General features: G+C 39.7%; 1 protein-coding gene across 2 annotated transcripts in view; it reads left to right on the forward strand.

The window, feature by feature from the left end:
* The window catches only part of Anapc1 (anaphase promoting complex subunit 1), a 77093-nt gene that overhangs the window by 3726 nt on the left and 60030 nt on the right, over positions 1–13337 (forward strand). For both annotated transcript variants that reach the window (XM_050133285.1, XM_050133277.1), the window contains exons 4-13: positions 2152–2203; positions 2392–2492; positions 3450–3532; positions 4732–4805; positions 6935–7080; positions 7212–7423; positions 8342–8551; positions 10897–10992; positions 12990–13080; positions 13175–13240. In XM_050133285.1, the coding sequence (XP_049989242.1) occupies positions 2152–2203; positions 2392–2492; positions 3450–3532; positions 4732–4805; positions 6935–7080; positions 7212–7423; positions 8342–8551; positions 10897–10992; positions 12990–13080; positions 13175–13240 (1131 nt within the window). The remainder of the gene's footprint in view (positions 1–2151; positions 2204–2391; positions 2493–3449; positions 3533–4731; positions 4806–6934; positions 7081–7211; positions 7424–8341; positions 8552–10896; positions 10993–12989; positions 13081–13174; positions 13241–13337) is intronic.

The raw sequence follows: 13337 nt of genomic DNA on the forward strand, positions 1-13337 counted from the left end.
GTCATTTGCAGATGTTGAGTACATTAAAGTTACTGGATTTATAGTGAAAGGAAATTCAGCCTAATCTGCTACTATTGTAGTGGTCGTTAGAACCAGTTTCTAACAATTAATAGAAGAAATTAAGCACTTAACTATTTTAGGAAGATAGGCAATTTATCTTTTAACTTTTTGAAGATTACCAACCCATGAATGTAAAATAAATGGTGGAAGTAGAAATCAATTTGTAGCTTTCTAGTGTGCTAATCAGTTCAGGCAAGGTTATAGTGGTTATTAACACCATTGCAGAAAAGGATAATACCATGTTAGTAAGGTTTTACTTGCTAAATGTAAGTAAACAAATATAACTTTTCTTTGAGGTTGTTTTTGGTGTCTGGCTCAGCCAAGTGACTGAGTTCAGGACAACTTACAGTAAGGTAAAGGGTATGTACTTCCAGCTAGCTGTAATACAGAAAAAAATATGTCTGCTATATTTTCTTTTGAGAAATATTTAATGTGTGTTTGTTTAGAACTAGCTTCCAGTTTGTTCTTGAGGCCTAGGGGAATGAAATTACAAAGTAATATGAGATGCAGAATTACTAATAGCATGAGATGAAGAATAGGTTGGCGGTTACTTGGCGGTAGCTGTGGCCAGAAAGATTGCTAGGCTGATAAAGGCACCTTTTGCTAAGCCCAACAATCTGAGTTGAATCCACAGGACCCACATGGTAGAAAGAGAGCACTGGCTCTTGCAAGTTGTCCTGTGACTGCTACAGGTGTGCTGTGGTGCACACAAAATCAATAATAAATGTACTACTAATGAAAAAGAACAAAGGTTGGGTGTGGTGGTGTACATCCCTAATCACAGCACTCAGGAGGAAGAGGCTGGCAGATCTCTGTGAATTTGAGACCAGCCTGGGCTACATAGTAATTTCCAGGACAGCCAGGGCTCTGTAGAGAAACCTTGTTTCAAAAAATAAAAATAAAAAAGAATGGCTGATGACTGATAATTATGAAAGTTGGTGGATGGGAATGGGGATACATTTTGTGTACTTTGTGTATGTATTTGAAAATTTCCATAATAAAAAGTTTAAAAGAAAAAATAGGAAATTAGTAACTAGATGAATCCAGATTTGGAAATGTTTACATTCTGGTCTCTTTAAAAAAGTGAATCAGGGAGGAAGAGCCCTGAACGGTAGGCACTAAAGTGACTTCCTCAGATTCCTTTCTTTCTTGAACAGGGCTTTATAGTGTAGAGCTCAGACTATGCTCAAATGAGCAATCCCCCTTCCTCTGCCTCTCTAGTGCTGTGTTTACAGGTCGGGGCTGCCAGTGCTAGGCCAAATGCAATATTTTTAAAACTTTTTGAAGGAACTTTTCAAGAAACTAGGTAAAAGATTTTTTTTCCCTTTTTGGGGGGGGCGGGTTGGGGAGTTGGAAAAGTTAAAAGAAGGATTTACTGTTAATGATATTAGAGTATTATTTTTAATTTTAGTACTTGAGAGGCAGACCAACGTGGTCTACATAGTGAGTTTCAGGCTAAGTAGGGCTACATAGTGAGACCCTTTCTCAGAAGCAAACAAACAGAAAGAGAACATCTTTATTAAATTAGATTTATTTAGTAGCATTTAATTTAAATTTTTTTAAATTAAAATTATTTAGTAGCATTTTATTATTATTTTAGTATTGTGGCAGACTATATGTTTTATGTTTTTATGTTTTAAACCATTTTTAAGTGTTCAATTTAGTGAATTAATAGAGATGTTTGCTAAGCATTTTTAAAATATGAGCATAGAGTACTAAGTCACTTTTAAACTCTCAGTTCTTGCTATTATAGGATGCAGGGTTTACAAAGGCTGAGCTGATGTTTGAGCTTTAATTGCAAGACTTGTGTCAACTGAGTCTTACTGTTTTATTTTCCTTTCTCTTAAGATTTAATTATCGTAAGTCATCTTAGAATATGTGGCATTAGGTATTCTAATCTTATTTTTTTGTTACTCTTGTTTGTTTCCATAGTATGTAAGTATGACTGTATGAGTGCATGCATGTATAAAATTACATCTATATTGAGCTGAGGAAATGTATTATGTAAATACCATTGTTACTGATGTTATTAGCTGGTAGATGATTATTTAGATGTAATTTTCTTAGACAAGCATATTCTTTCTGTTTTAGGCATTGTGGTGTGACTTCATTACATCACAGGATAAGTCTGAAAAGGTCCACAGTAAGTGTCTTTATGAAACCTTATTTCCCATATTTCCAAATATTTATCTCACTGTGTGATATATTTATAAGCAACTCTTAGTCATAGTGATTTCAATTAAAAGTTTTGCATTATGCATTAATGAACTTTTGCTGTTTGGATTGAACTGTTTAGCAGGAAAATAACCCATAAATCTTGTACGCTTTCAGAGAGCCATGAAGTAGAGAAATGCATATGTATATTACAGAGCTCGTGTATGAACATGCACAGCGTAGACGGGAAGGATTATATAGCTTCCTTACCATTTCAGGTAAACTTGAGTGTTTAAAGTTTTTCAGTGTATTCAAAAAAAGGGGGTAGGCTGGAGAGATGGCTCAGGGGTTAAGAGCATCAGCTGCTCATTCAGAGGACCTGGGTTCAATTCCTAGTACTCATGTGGCAGTTCACAACTGTCTGTAACTCCAAAATCTGACACCCTCACATATACATGCAGGCAAAAACACCAAGGCACATAAATTAAAAAAACCCCACCTCTTTTTTTTTTTTTTTAAAAAAAAAAGAAGCTGGGCAGTGGTGGCACATGCCTTTAATCCCAACACTTGGGAGACAGAAGCAGGTGGATCTCTGTGAGTTCGAGGTCAGCCTGGGCTCCAGAGTGAGTTCCAGTACAGCCAGGACTGTTACACAGAGAAACCCTGTCTTGAAAAATCAAAAAAATCAACAACAGCAGCAAAACCTTTTACGTGATGTCAGAGATCAATCATGTGTAGCAGGGTTTTACAAAGATCTCTATGTGTTGAGGGTGTTAGTTTGTACTTAGTATTTTCAGTTCACTGTGTATCTGTCCTTTTCACAGCAATAGTGTTTTAGTGAAGCAAATTATAGTTTGAGATGTTCGTCAGTTTAATGATATTTAAGAAACCATTTTGGCTTTATTATAGTAGGTATATGAATAATATTGGCCTTTTTTATTGCAACACATTTAATAATGACATCAGTGATATTAAAGTTTTATTACGTTCTCAAAAATAAATTTCACATAAATAAATTCAATAAAATTTCACACTGAGCACCTCTTCTGTGGGTTTGATTTTTGTTTTAGAGTTGCTTGTTAAAAATCATAGATTTTGAAGTACTGTAGTTTGTGATCATGTTACTTCGAAAGCTCTCAGTAAATTCCATGAAAATTAAATGTTCAGTCATGTTTACTGAAACCTTTTCTTAAACTTGTTCTTTTACTTCTGTTCCCACGTCCTCATGTTGATAGGTGGCAAATGTTTGGGCCACTAAATATGGTTTGCTGTTTGAACGAAGCAGTTCTTCACATGAGGTGCCTCCAAGTCTACCTAGGTATTCAATTTATTCTCTTCAGAATGTTACTTCTTGGGCTTTTTAGTGTTGATTCTAAAGTAAACTTGTTAACCTAAATGTTTGGGTGCTGATGATGTCCATACTCATAGCATAAGAATTAAAACATTTTCATGCCAGTTTGAGCTCAGCTGTGACTACCATACAACACTTCATTGCCCTGTGATCTTCGTACTAACCTTAAACCATGGTGTAGTGACGGGGTTCGGGTACTAGCTCTTCCATGTCTCCACTGTACCACTGTGGACATATTGCCACTCTCCTTATTTGTTCCAGCAGTGGTACTCTTTACCTTTTGGCATCTGTGCAGACTCTCAGAGACGGCCCAGTGTCTGTTAAGTGCTCAGTCATGGTGGATACCTGCTGATGGTGCACTACTTGCCTCCCTGTATACTGTGAACTTAGTGAGAGGAGGAGTGTACAGAACAAACAGGGTGTGCCTGCGTCAGCTGTTCGCAGACTTGAATCTCTGCTTTGATAGAAAGCCAGCACTTGCCCTCCACCTTCCTGAAAATTGCATGTCATTACTTGAAGTACTTTTTTCTTCTATTTAAAAATGTACCCTTTATGAACAAGGTAGGAAATTAAATTTTTTAACTACTATAGTCACACTACCCCTAAGGGGGATAAGTGAATGACTGTCCTAAGCCTGTGTTATTCTTTGGGTTCTGTCATGTGATGGCTGCTATTTGTAGATTTCCCCCTAACAGTCATTTCTTTCTATGTGTGAACGTATAGAGTTATTTATGTGTAGATATATCTAAAACAGGATGCTATGATAGATGGTATTTGAAGAATTTAGAAGGTTCCATTTTGAGATAGCTGCAACAGGGTGCTTGACAAGCCCTTGTGGGAAGAAGAATTTATTTTGCTCACGGTTCCAGCCCTTCCTTTGGGGAAGGCAGGGCACAGTTTGTGGTTGAAGGGCTGTGCAGCAGAAGCTCTGTGGATCTTGGCTTATCAGGAAGTGAAATGAGGGATTGGAAACAGGGCTGGGCATTAACTTTCAGACCCTATTTTCCCAAAGGCTCCAGTAGTCTCCCATAGCAGTGCTATAAGTTGGGGACCATGTGTTCAAACATGAGCCTATGAGGGCCCTCACGTTCAAGTGGTAACAGTAGATTTCTAGTTGCTTGTTCAGCACCAGGGTTGATGACTGTTTGTGCTTTGTTTATTGCTAGAGAACCTTTGCCTACTATGTTCAGCATGCTGCACCCACTGGATGAAATAACTCCACTTGTTTGTAAATCTGGAAGTAAGTATACTTTCGTACTCTTTTATATACGCTCTGTTTTAATATCAAGGGAGGGAGAAAAATAAAAATGAATTTTATTTAAAGAGTGACTTGTTTTATCAGAAGATAATTTAACCGTGTTATAAAAGTAACTTTTATTATGAAAGCAATTCATTGAAAGCGAAAACAACAGTTGTCTCAGTAAAACTAAAGACGTAAGTCAGTGAGGGACACTGATGTTTGTTAACTTGCCTTAGGTAACTGTCCTTTAAAATTAAGAAAACGAATGATACTTGGATGAACTAAAGTTTTTTGTTTTTTTTTTTTGAGAATAAAAACATAGGTCCTGATTACTGGGCACATTTTAGTGTTTCACTTGTTTTGTTCAAGTTTACTGACGATCCTCACTTTGAATGTATCTAAAGTATTCCTTTATGCTTGACTTTAAATTTAGGCTTTACCAAGCATGAATCGACACCTACAAATAGTAAAGGTGGAGGACTGGGAGGACATTTGTAGTCTTTGGTCATTTTACTGGTGCATTCCATATGCCGCTGAGGTTTTATCTCCTGCATCATGAGTGGGATAGCCGTGACTAAATCAAACCTCCGTCCTGTTTCTGTAAAACATACCAGCTGTCTTTTTAAAGGTTGTAGCAAATGACAAAAAAGATTGTTGATCATGTAGGATGTTATGAATAATATGTAAAACTAAACACAGCAGGATTCTGATTTGATAGAAATGGGTGGTGGTGATAAGTACCTATAATCCCAGCAACTTCTGAGGCTGAGGCAGGAAGATTGCTTGAGACTAGCACTTTGGGGGCAGCATGGGCAACACAGTGAAGCTATTGTCTATTTCTCGCTCTTAAAAGATTTTATTATTGTTAATTTTAATTATGTGTATGTGTATATCCATGTGTGGGTTTGTGCACGTGTGTTCAGATACCCACAGAGACCAGAAGATTGAATTGAATCCTTGGAGCTGGAGTTATAGGTGGTGGTGAGCTGCCTGACATGGGTATTAGAAAATGAACTTGGGTCTTCTGCAAGAGCAGCAAGCATTCTTGATGGCTGAGCCATCTCCAGCCCCATTCCTCCTCCTCCTAAAAACAAAAGCCCTCTAATTTTAGTGGAATGGTGGCAGTCTGAAATAGTTTTATTATTTCTTTTATTTATTTGTCTTCCTTCCTTCCTTCCTTCCTTCCTTCCTTCCTTCCTTTTTTTTTTTTTTTTTTGAGACAGGATCCCACTGTGTAGACCTGTCTGTGCTGGAACTCTTTGTGTAGATCCGGGTAGCCTCAGATTCACAGAGATCTGTGTGCCACTGCCTCCCAAATGCTGGGATTAAAGGTGTATGTCACCATGCCTGGCTAGTTTTATTATTTCTTTATAAACTAATTTCTATTTCTGCAGAATAATCCTGTTTTTTCCATTTCCCAGTATTTTAACTGAGAAGGAAATTGTTAAGGATATGGAAAGTGGTCTGTAGTGCTATAGAAAAATAACTGAACTCAGCAGGAAAAACTTTTCATTTTTAATAAGTAAAACACATCATTCACCCCTTCTGGGTTAATTATTGGAGGGCAGAATAGAGCCAGTCAGCCAGCCAGCCAATCGGACTTTTCTAATGATTGTAATCTTGAAAGAAATTGATGATTGGTTGGACGTGGTGGTGTGGGCCGTTAATCCCAGCACTTGGGAAGCCGAGGCAGGTGGATCTCTGTGAGTTTGAGGCCAGCCTGGTGTACCTAGTTTCAGGCAGGACAGCCAGAGCCTCATAATGAAACCCTGTCTCAAACAAACAACTCCCCTGCCCTCCCAAAAAAAGATGAATAAGAGGTTGATTGTTGAAGGAGTCCTGGACCCTTTGCCTCTGGCTGATGAGTTTAATGATGAGTCAGGACGAATCTTCAACTTTTGAGTTATATGTGTGTCCAAGACCAGCTAGTCATTGTGTCAGGTTTAGTGCATTTTGACACTCGGGAAATTTAAAATCCATTGTCAGTATGTAACATCGAATGGGTTTTGTGCTTTAATTGGCTTGGTTCCCTTTCCTTTTAGGAACAATGAGAACTTTCTTCATAAAGAATTCTTTTAAAAAGGTAAAGCTACTGTTCTTTACCTGGTCATTTCCATTTTGATTTTCAGGTCTTTTTGGCTCATCACGGGTGCAGTATGTTGTAGATCCTGCAGTGAAGATTGTGTTCCTCAGCATCGACCCCTCCATTGTAATGACCTATGATGCTGTTCAGAATGTGCATTCCGTGTGGACTCTGCGGAGAGTAAAGCCAGAGGTGAGCGTGGCTGACGCTGCTTCCTCTGTGAGGGAGAGTGAATCCCGAGCACGTGTACATTTTGAGGTCAATTGAGTTTCCATTCACTCTGTATTCTAATTGTTCATTTTTCCCATTCACTTTGACTTAAGGAGGAGAATGCTGTTTTAAAGTTCCCTGAGCATGCAGGGAATACAGCCACTAGCAGCTCCCTCACAGCACATCTCCGAAGCCTCTCCAAAGGCGAATCCCCCGTGCCTTCCCCTTTCCAGAATTACTCCTCCATTCACAGCCAGAGTCGCTCCACCTCGTCTCCGAGCCTGCACTCCCGCTCGCCTTCCATCTCCAACATGGCGGCTCTCAGGTGGGCCTTTCCTTGTTCTAAACAAATATTCCAAGCACTGGATACCTGCTGTTTTAGTTCTCTTATGTTTTGAAGAATTTATGGCTTCTGCTGATGACTAGTTTTTAGGGGGACTAGGCATAAACCCAATTATGGTCTTTTTACGACTTCCGCATCTACGATGCCCCAGTAGTTTGTGTTTGAGTTGTGTTTAGAAGCTGCTTATGATGGAATGCTATAAAATTGCATTGTTTCTCCCATGATGGGGCAGCACTTAGATGACATTTAATTCTACAAATACTTTGCTAGTTTTTTTTTTAAACCTTATTTATTTATTTTGGTTTTTAAGACAGGGTTTCTTTGTGCCTGGAACTTACTCTGCCTGGCCTTGAACTCTAAGAGATCAGCCTTGAACTCTGCCTCCCAAATGCTGGGAACCAAGGCCTGTGCTACCACTGTCTGGTCTGACTAGTTTGTACACGTCTGAAAGTACTGTGGCATACTTTGAATAATGTATGCTATTTATTTCTTGAAGGAGAAAATAGATTCGTTTTCAGTTCTAAGTGAATTTTTTTTTTTTTTTTTTTTAAAGACAGAGTCTCTCTGTGTAGCCTTGGCTGTCCTTGAACTAAGTATGTAGATCAGGCTGGCCTCAAACTCACAGAGATCTGCCTGTCTGCCCCCTAAGTGCTGGGATTAAAGGCGTGATCCTCTATGCCTGTCTTGAGTACATTTAAACATGAGTTGTAAATAAAGATTTAGACTCTCATAAAGCACATCAGGACAGATCTTTTAAGTAGTTGTTCATTTCTGAAAGTGTCTATGTAACTAGGATTGTACCATGAGTGTTTCTCATGTGTAGGATTTAAGACGAATTATTGGCACGTGTTAGGAATCCAAGTTGCTCCTGGTGATGCCCTCTCTCTGGTTATTTTGCAGCCGTGCTCATTCCCCTGCCTTAGGGGTGCACTCTTTCTCAGGGGTGCAAAGATTCAACCTTTCAAGCCATAATCAGTCGCCAAAGAGACACAGCGTTTCTCATTCTCCAGGTGGCAGTTTTAATGACTCATTTTTGGCACCAGAAACGGAGCCTATTATTCCTGAGCTGTGCATTGACCACTTGTGGACTGAAACACTTCCTAATACAAGGTTTGGTGGATATAATTTTATATTCAAAGAAAGATATTGCTAACATTTTGGAAAATGTTTGATGTTATGCCTGGTGGTATAACTAAGTGGTAGAGTATTTGCCAAATATGTGTGAAATGTTTTAATATGTCCTTTGACATTAGTTATGGTATCAACACATAAACTATATAGAGATACATATTTATACTACCTTCATTTTAGAAGAAATTATTGATACTAAAGTGATCATAAAAATGCTTTTCCATTGAATATTTCTTTAATATAGTAATCTTTGAGAATTGAGGTGTTTGAAGTTTTAGGACAGAATCCCTAGTTCTGTAATCGTAATCAGGGTTCTGTTGCTGTGAAAAGACACCAAGACTAAGGCAGCACTTATAAAGAAGAGAATTTACCTCGGGGCCGTGCTCATAGTTTCAGATGGTAATCCATCATCATGTTGATTGGAAGCAGACAGGCATGTCGTTGGAACAGAAGCTGAGAGCTGTACATCTTGATCCACAGGTATCAGGCAGAGCAAGAGTGAGACACTGGGTCTGGAGTGGGCTTTTGAAACCTTAAAGCTCACCCCAGTGACACACCTCCTTCCACAAGGCCCACCTCCTAATTCTCCCCTGACAGCTTATCAGCTGGGGGTTAAGCATGTAAGTTTGAGCCTGTGGGGGCCTATCTCATTAAACGGCAAATGTAGCTGCGGGTTTGAGAGAATGGTGTCTTTGTGTCAGGTGTTAGCTCTGCTTTTTGAGAAATAAATGACCCTAATCTTTTTATAATCTCATTGATAATTTGTTAATTAATCCAGCCACATGCCAGTGTGTGTGCTAATTAACATGGCCGTTTAGTGATTGTCGCACATAGAGCTAAAGATAGTGATACTGGAGTGCTTGCTGTTCTGCAGGTAGGCCTTGGGGAAGATGGGCACAGCAGGCAGCTCTGATCCAAAGACTCCTACTTTGCTTTGACAGGCTGAGAATGAAGAGGCTTGAGTGATTGCTTTTCAGGTCTGCTTATGTGTGCATAGTAAACAGAAACAGCAGAACAAGTTGCAGGTGTGACTGAGGCAAGAGGGGTGGACTAGGGTTTAAAGAGTGTGAGTATCAGGCTCCTGGGGTCCCTGGAGGGCCTGTGGATAAATTCACAGGGATTCTGTTAATTCTGGAATTGTTAAATGGTGGTGGGTATGTGTAGTGTGTAGGCCTTTTCCTGGGCAGGTGTTTTGAACATTCATTCAATGTCCACATTAGTCTGTCACCTCCTAACATGTTAAAACTGAGTGGTGTAGAAGGCTGGGGACTCAGGGTTTGGGAGGTGGGTGATGAGAGCTGCTACAGAGAGAGAGGAAGTCAGGTGGAGGAGCAGACATTTCGAGAAGAGAGTAGTGTTAGTATTTCCAGGTGCTGTTTGGCCCTGACTGTTACCTCAGAGGAAGGTGTATCCACAATGGTCACTCCCCTTAGGCTTGAGGGATGGTAGGGAAGCGTGGAACAAAAGGTAAATAGGAGGTGAGGAAGCGAGAATCGGTTTATTGAAGGTTTTCAGTAGCTAGCTGCCTAGGGATGTTTGCCTTCGCTGAACTATGTAATGAGAAGTAGTCTTGTGAATTTCATCCAAATTTGTTGCTTTAACTAAAAGATAAGAGTGGGTTTTTTTTACCTAGCCACACAACACTTTTACTTCTGACCAAAGAACTCCTCCCCCTTGTTTTTCCCCCCTCGTGGTGTGTGTGTGTGTGTGTGTGTGTGTGTGTGTTTATGTGTACAGTTACCTGAAATATACATGTGAAGGTCTGGACTTGACATTAGGAGTCTTCCTTGGTTCTTCTATCTTCCATACCTTATTCACTGAAGCAAGGTCTCAATTGAGTCCAGAGCTCACTGGTGACTAGTCCTCCTTGCTATCCTGTTTCCTGGGACCCCTTGTCTCTGCTTTCTGAGTGCTGGGTTTATACTAGGACTGCCATGTAGTTGGGTTCTGGAAATTCACACCCCAGTCCTCATGTTTTGTGACAAGTGCTTTCAAGTTCTACCACCTTCCTAGGCCTCTACTTAGATCATCCCTTTTAGGTCACAGTTTGCCTTCTAACATGAGGGTACTTGAGTAGGGCTGTACTCAAGTAAAGAGAGCTTTGCACCTATAGAGAAAGGAAATGGTGGAGAAAGAGGGAGTCTGAAAGTAGAGCAGTTTTAGAAGTGATGGTTGAACACATCCACATCCACATGGAGTTTTTGTGTCATGGTTATTGCTTGATCCAGGAAGTAGTCTACTTTTTTGTAAAAGTTTCCAAAGATTAATTTACTGAAGTAGATCTTTGAACTAATAGTGACAGTTTATTAATGTCTCTACTTTAGAGAGAAAAACGCTCATGCCACCAAGGTATTTATAACAACTGACCTGTGTGGACAGAAGTTCTTGTGCTTTTTAGTGGAGGCTCAGCTTCAGTTACGGTAAGTATTTCTATTTCCTATTATCTCTGAAGATCAGCACTGATTCCTACTCTCCCTTTCTATTTTTCTTGTAGTAAGTGTACAATTAAATGATTTTTAGTAAATTTGTAGAGGTGTGCAGCCACCAAGGCCCACAGTACAGACTTAAACATTTCCATCACTGAGGAGGGACCCTCTGCCATTTGCAAGTAGTCTTTCCCTGCTCCCAGCCTCAGGCAGTCATTCTAGGGGCTTTCTGCCTTGTATATTAGTCATGTTTTTTTTTTTAAATGTTATTATTATTTTGTTGCCCTGGCTAGCTTGAAACTTAGAGATCTGCTTGCCTCTGCCTCCCAAGTTCTGGAATTAAAGGCATTTGTCTACATCCTGTCGTAGAAAAGTGGTTTTGGTGGTGGTTTCGGTTTCATTTTTCTTTTTTCTTTTCTTCTGGTGATCTACTTTGTCACTTTTCATAGTGACTTTTAGGATCCACTCTGTTAGGACATGTATGAGAATTTCCTCAGCATTATTGTACAGTACTCATTTTACAGATAAGACACATTTGCCTGCTTACCAATTGATGGATAGTTTATCTCATGTAGCCCTGGAAGTCCTGAAACTCTGATGTAGACCAACCTGACTTTGAACACATAGAGATCCACCTGCCTCTGCCTCCCTCTGGGATAAAAGGCATGCGGTATGATGCCTACTGTTCGCTTTGACCACTGTGAATTAGGAACCTGTGGGCAAATATCTTTGTATGGGCATATATAATTTTGCTTTTCCTGGGTACATACCCAGCAGTGGAATTGTTGGAATGACTGGTAAATCATGTTGAATATTTCAAGAAATTGGCCGGTTGATTGCCAAATAGGCTGTGTGGTTTTGCATTTCTTCCTCCAATGTGTGAAGGTTCGTGTCTCTTTATCCTGAACAGTTTTGGATGTCAGCATCTTTGATTACAGCCACCCTAATGAAGTGTCAAGTGATTTCTATTTATATTTTCCTGATGCTTTTTTTTTTAAAGAATTATTTTCTGTGTATGTATGTTTTGTCTGCATGTATGTCTGTGTGTGCATGCCTGGTGCCCACAAAGGTTCTTGGCAGAAGAACACATCGGATCCCCTGAAACTGGAGTTACTAATTGTTGTGAGCTGGTATGTTGGTATTGGGAATCAAGTGTGGTTAAGAACAGTCAGTGCTCTTAACCTCTAGCCATCTCTCCAACCCCTTCCTGATGCTTTTGATATTGATCATTTTCTCATGTGGCTACTAGCACACGCTTACTTCATGGGAGAAATGCCTGTTCACATGTTTTGTCTACTCATTTTCCTTTTCATTTGAAAACAACTATGCTTACTGCAAGTTGCAAAATTGTAGTGAGGTCCTTCTATATCATGAAGTCTTTTTTAATTTAAGCCTTTTTTTTTATCTTTGCGTTGTATACATTGTGTGTGTGTGTGTCTCTGTTTGTCCTATGATATTCAAGTGGAGGTCTAAGGGCACGTTGAGGGTATCTCTGTTCTCTTCTTCACTGTACGGTTTTAGGGATTAAACCCAGGCTGTCGGGCTTTACCTGCAGAGCCTTCTAGTTTTCTGGCCCCGTGTGTTTTTTTTCTCTCTCAGTGGTAACATCTTATGTAACAGCAGCATGTTTTTAAAGTCAGGAAACTGGTATCAGTATGACCTACACATCTTTCTTTGGTTTTACCTGTATTCTTTTGCCTCCCTGAAGATTTTCCATTTGCTGCTCTTCTGTATCCATCCCATGCTCTCTGTCCTCTTGCTCCCTGCCTGTAGTGAACACAGACCTATTTCCGCATTTATTTTTTGAGACAGAGTCTCTATGTAGCCCTTGCTGTCCTGGATCTTGCTCTGTAGACCAGGCTGGCGTCGAACTCCCAGAAATCCACCTGACTCCGTCTCTGAGTACTGAAAATAAAGGCATGCGCCACCACTGCCTGGCCCAAATGACATTCTTAAGACTTGTTTCTTTCTGTTTTTACTTTGATATTTAGTTGTGTAAAGTTTCAAGAGAGTAATGACAAGACCCAGCTCATCTTTGGCTCTGTCACCAATGTCCATGCAAAAGATGCAGCCCCAGTGGAGGTAAATGCACATCGAATCATTATCCTTTACTAGATTTTTCTGAAAATTTAATTAATTTACTCAAACTACAAGAGATTTTGTTTTTTGTTTTCAGAAGATAGACACCATGTTGGTACTAGAAGGCAATGGGAACTTGGTGCTGTACACAGGAGTGGTTCGGGTACGTCAAAAGCAGTGCTTTGTGCTTTTGGTAGAACTGTCTGCATCGTTTACAGTTGGCTCTGATTCTTCTGTGCAGTTTGGCAGAAGAGTCTTGT

The sequence above is a fragment of the Alexandromys fortis genome, unplaced genomic scaffold (genome assembly GCF_014885135.2).
Source record: "Alexandromys fortis isolate MF-2015 unplaced genomic scaffold, M_Fortis_MF-2015_v1.1 scaffold_6, whole genome shotgun sequence".
Lineage (NCBI taxonomy): Eukaryota > Metazoa > Chordata > Mammalia > Rodentia > Cricetidae > Alexandromys > Alexandromys fortis.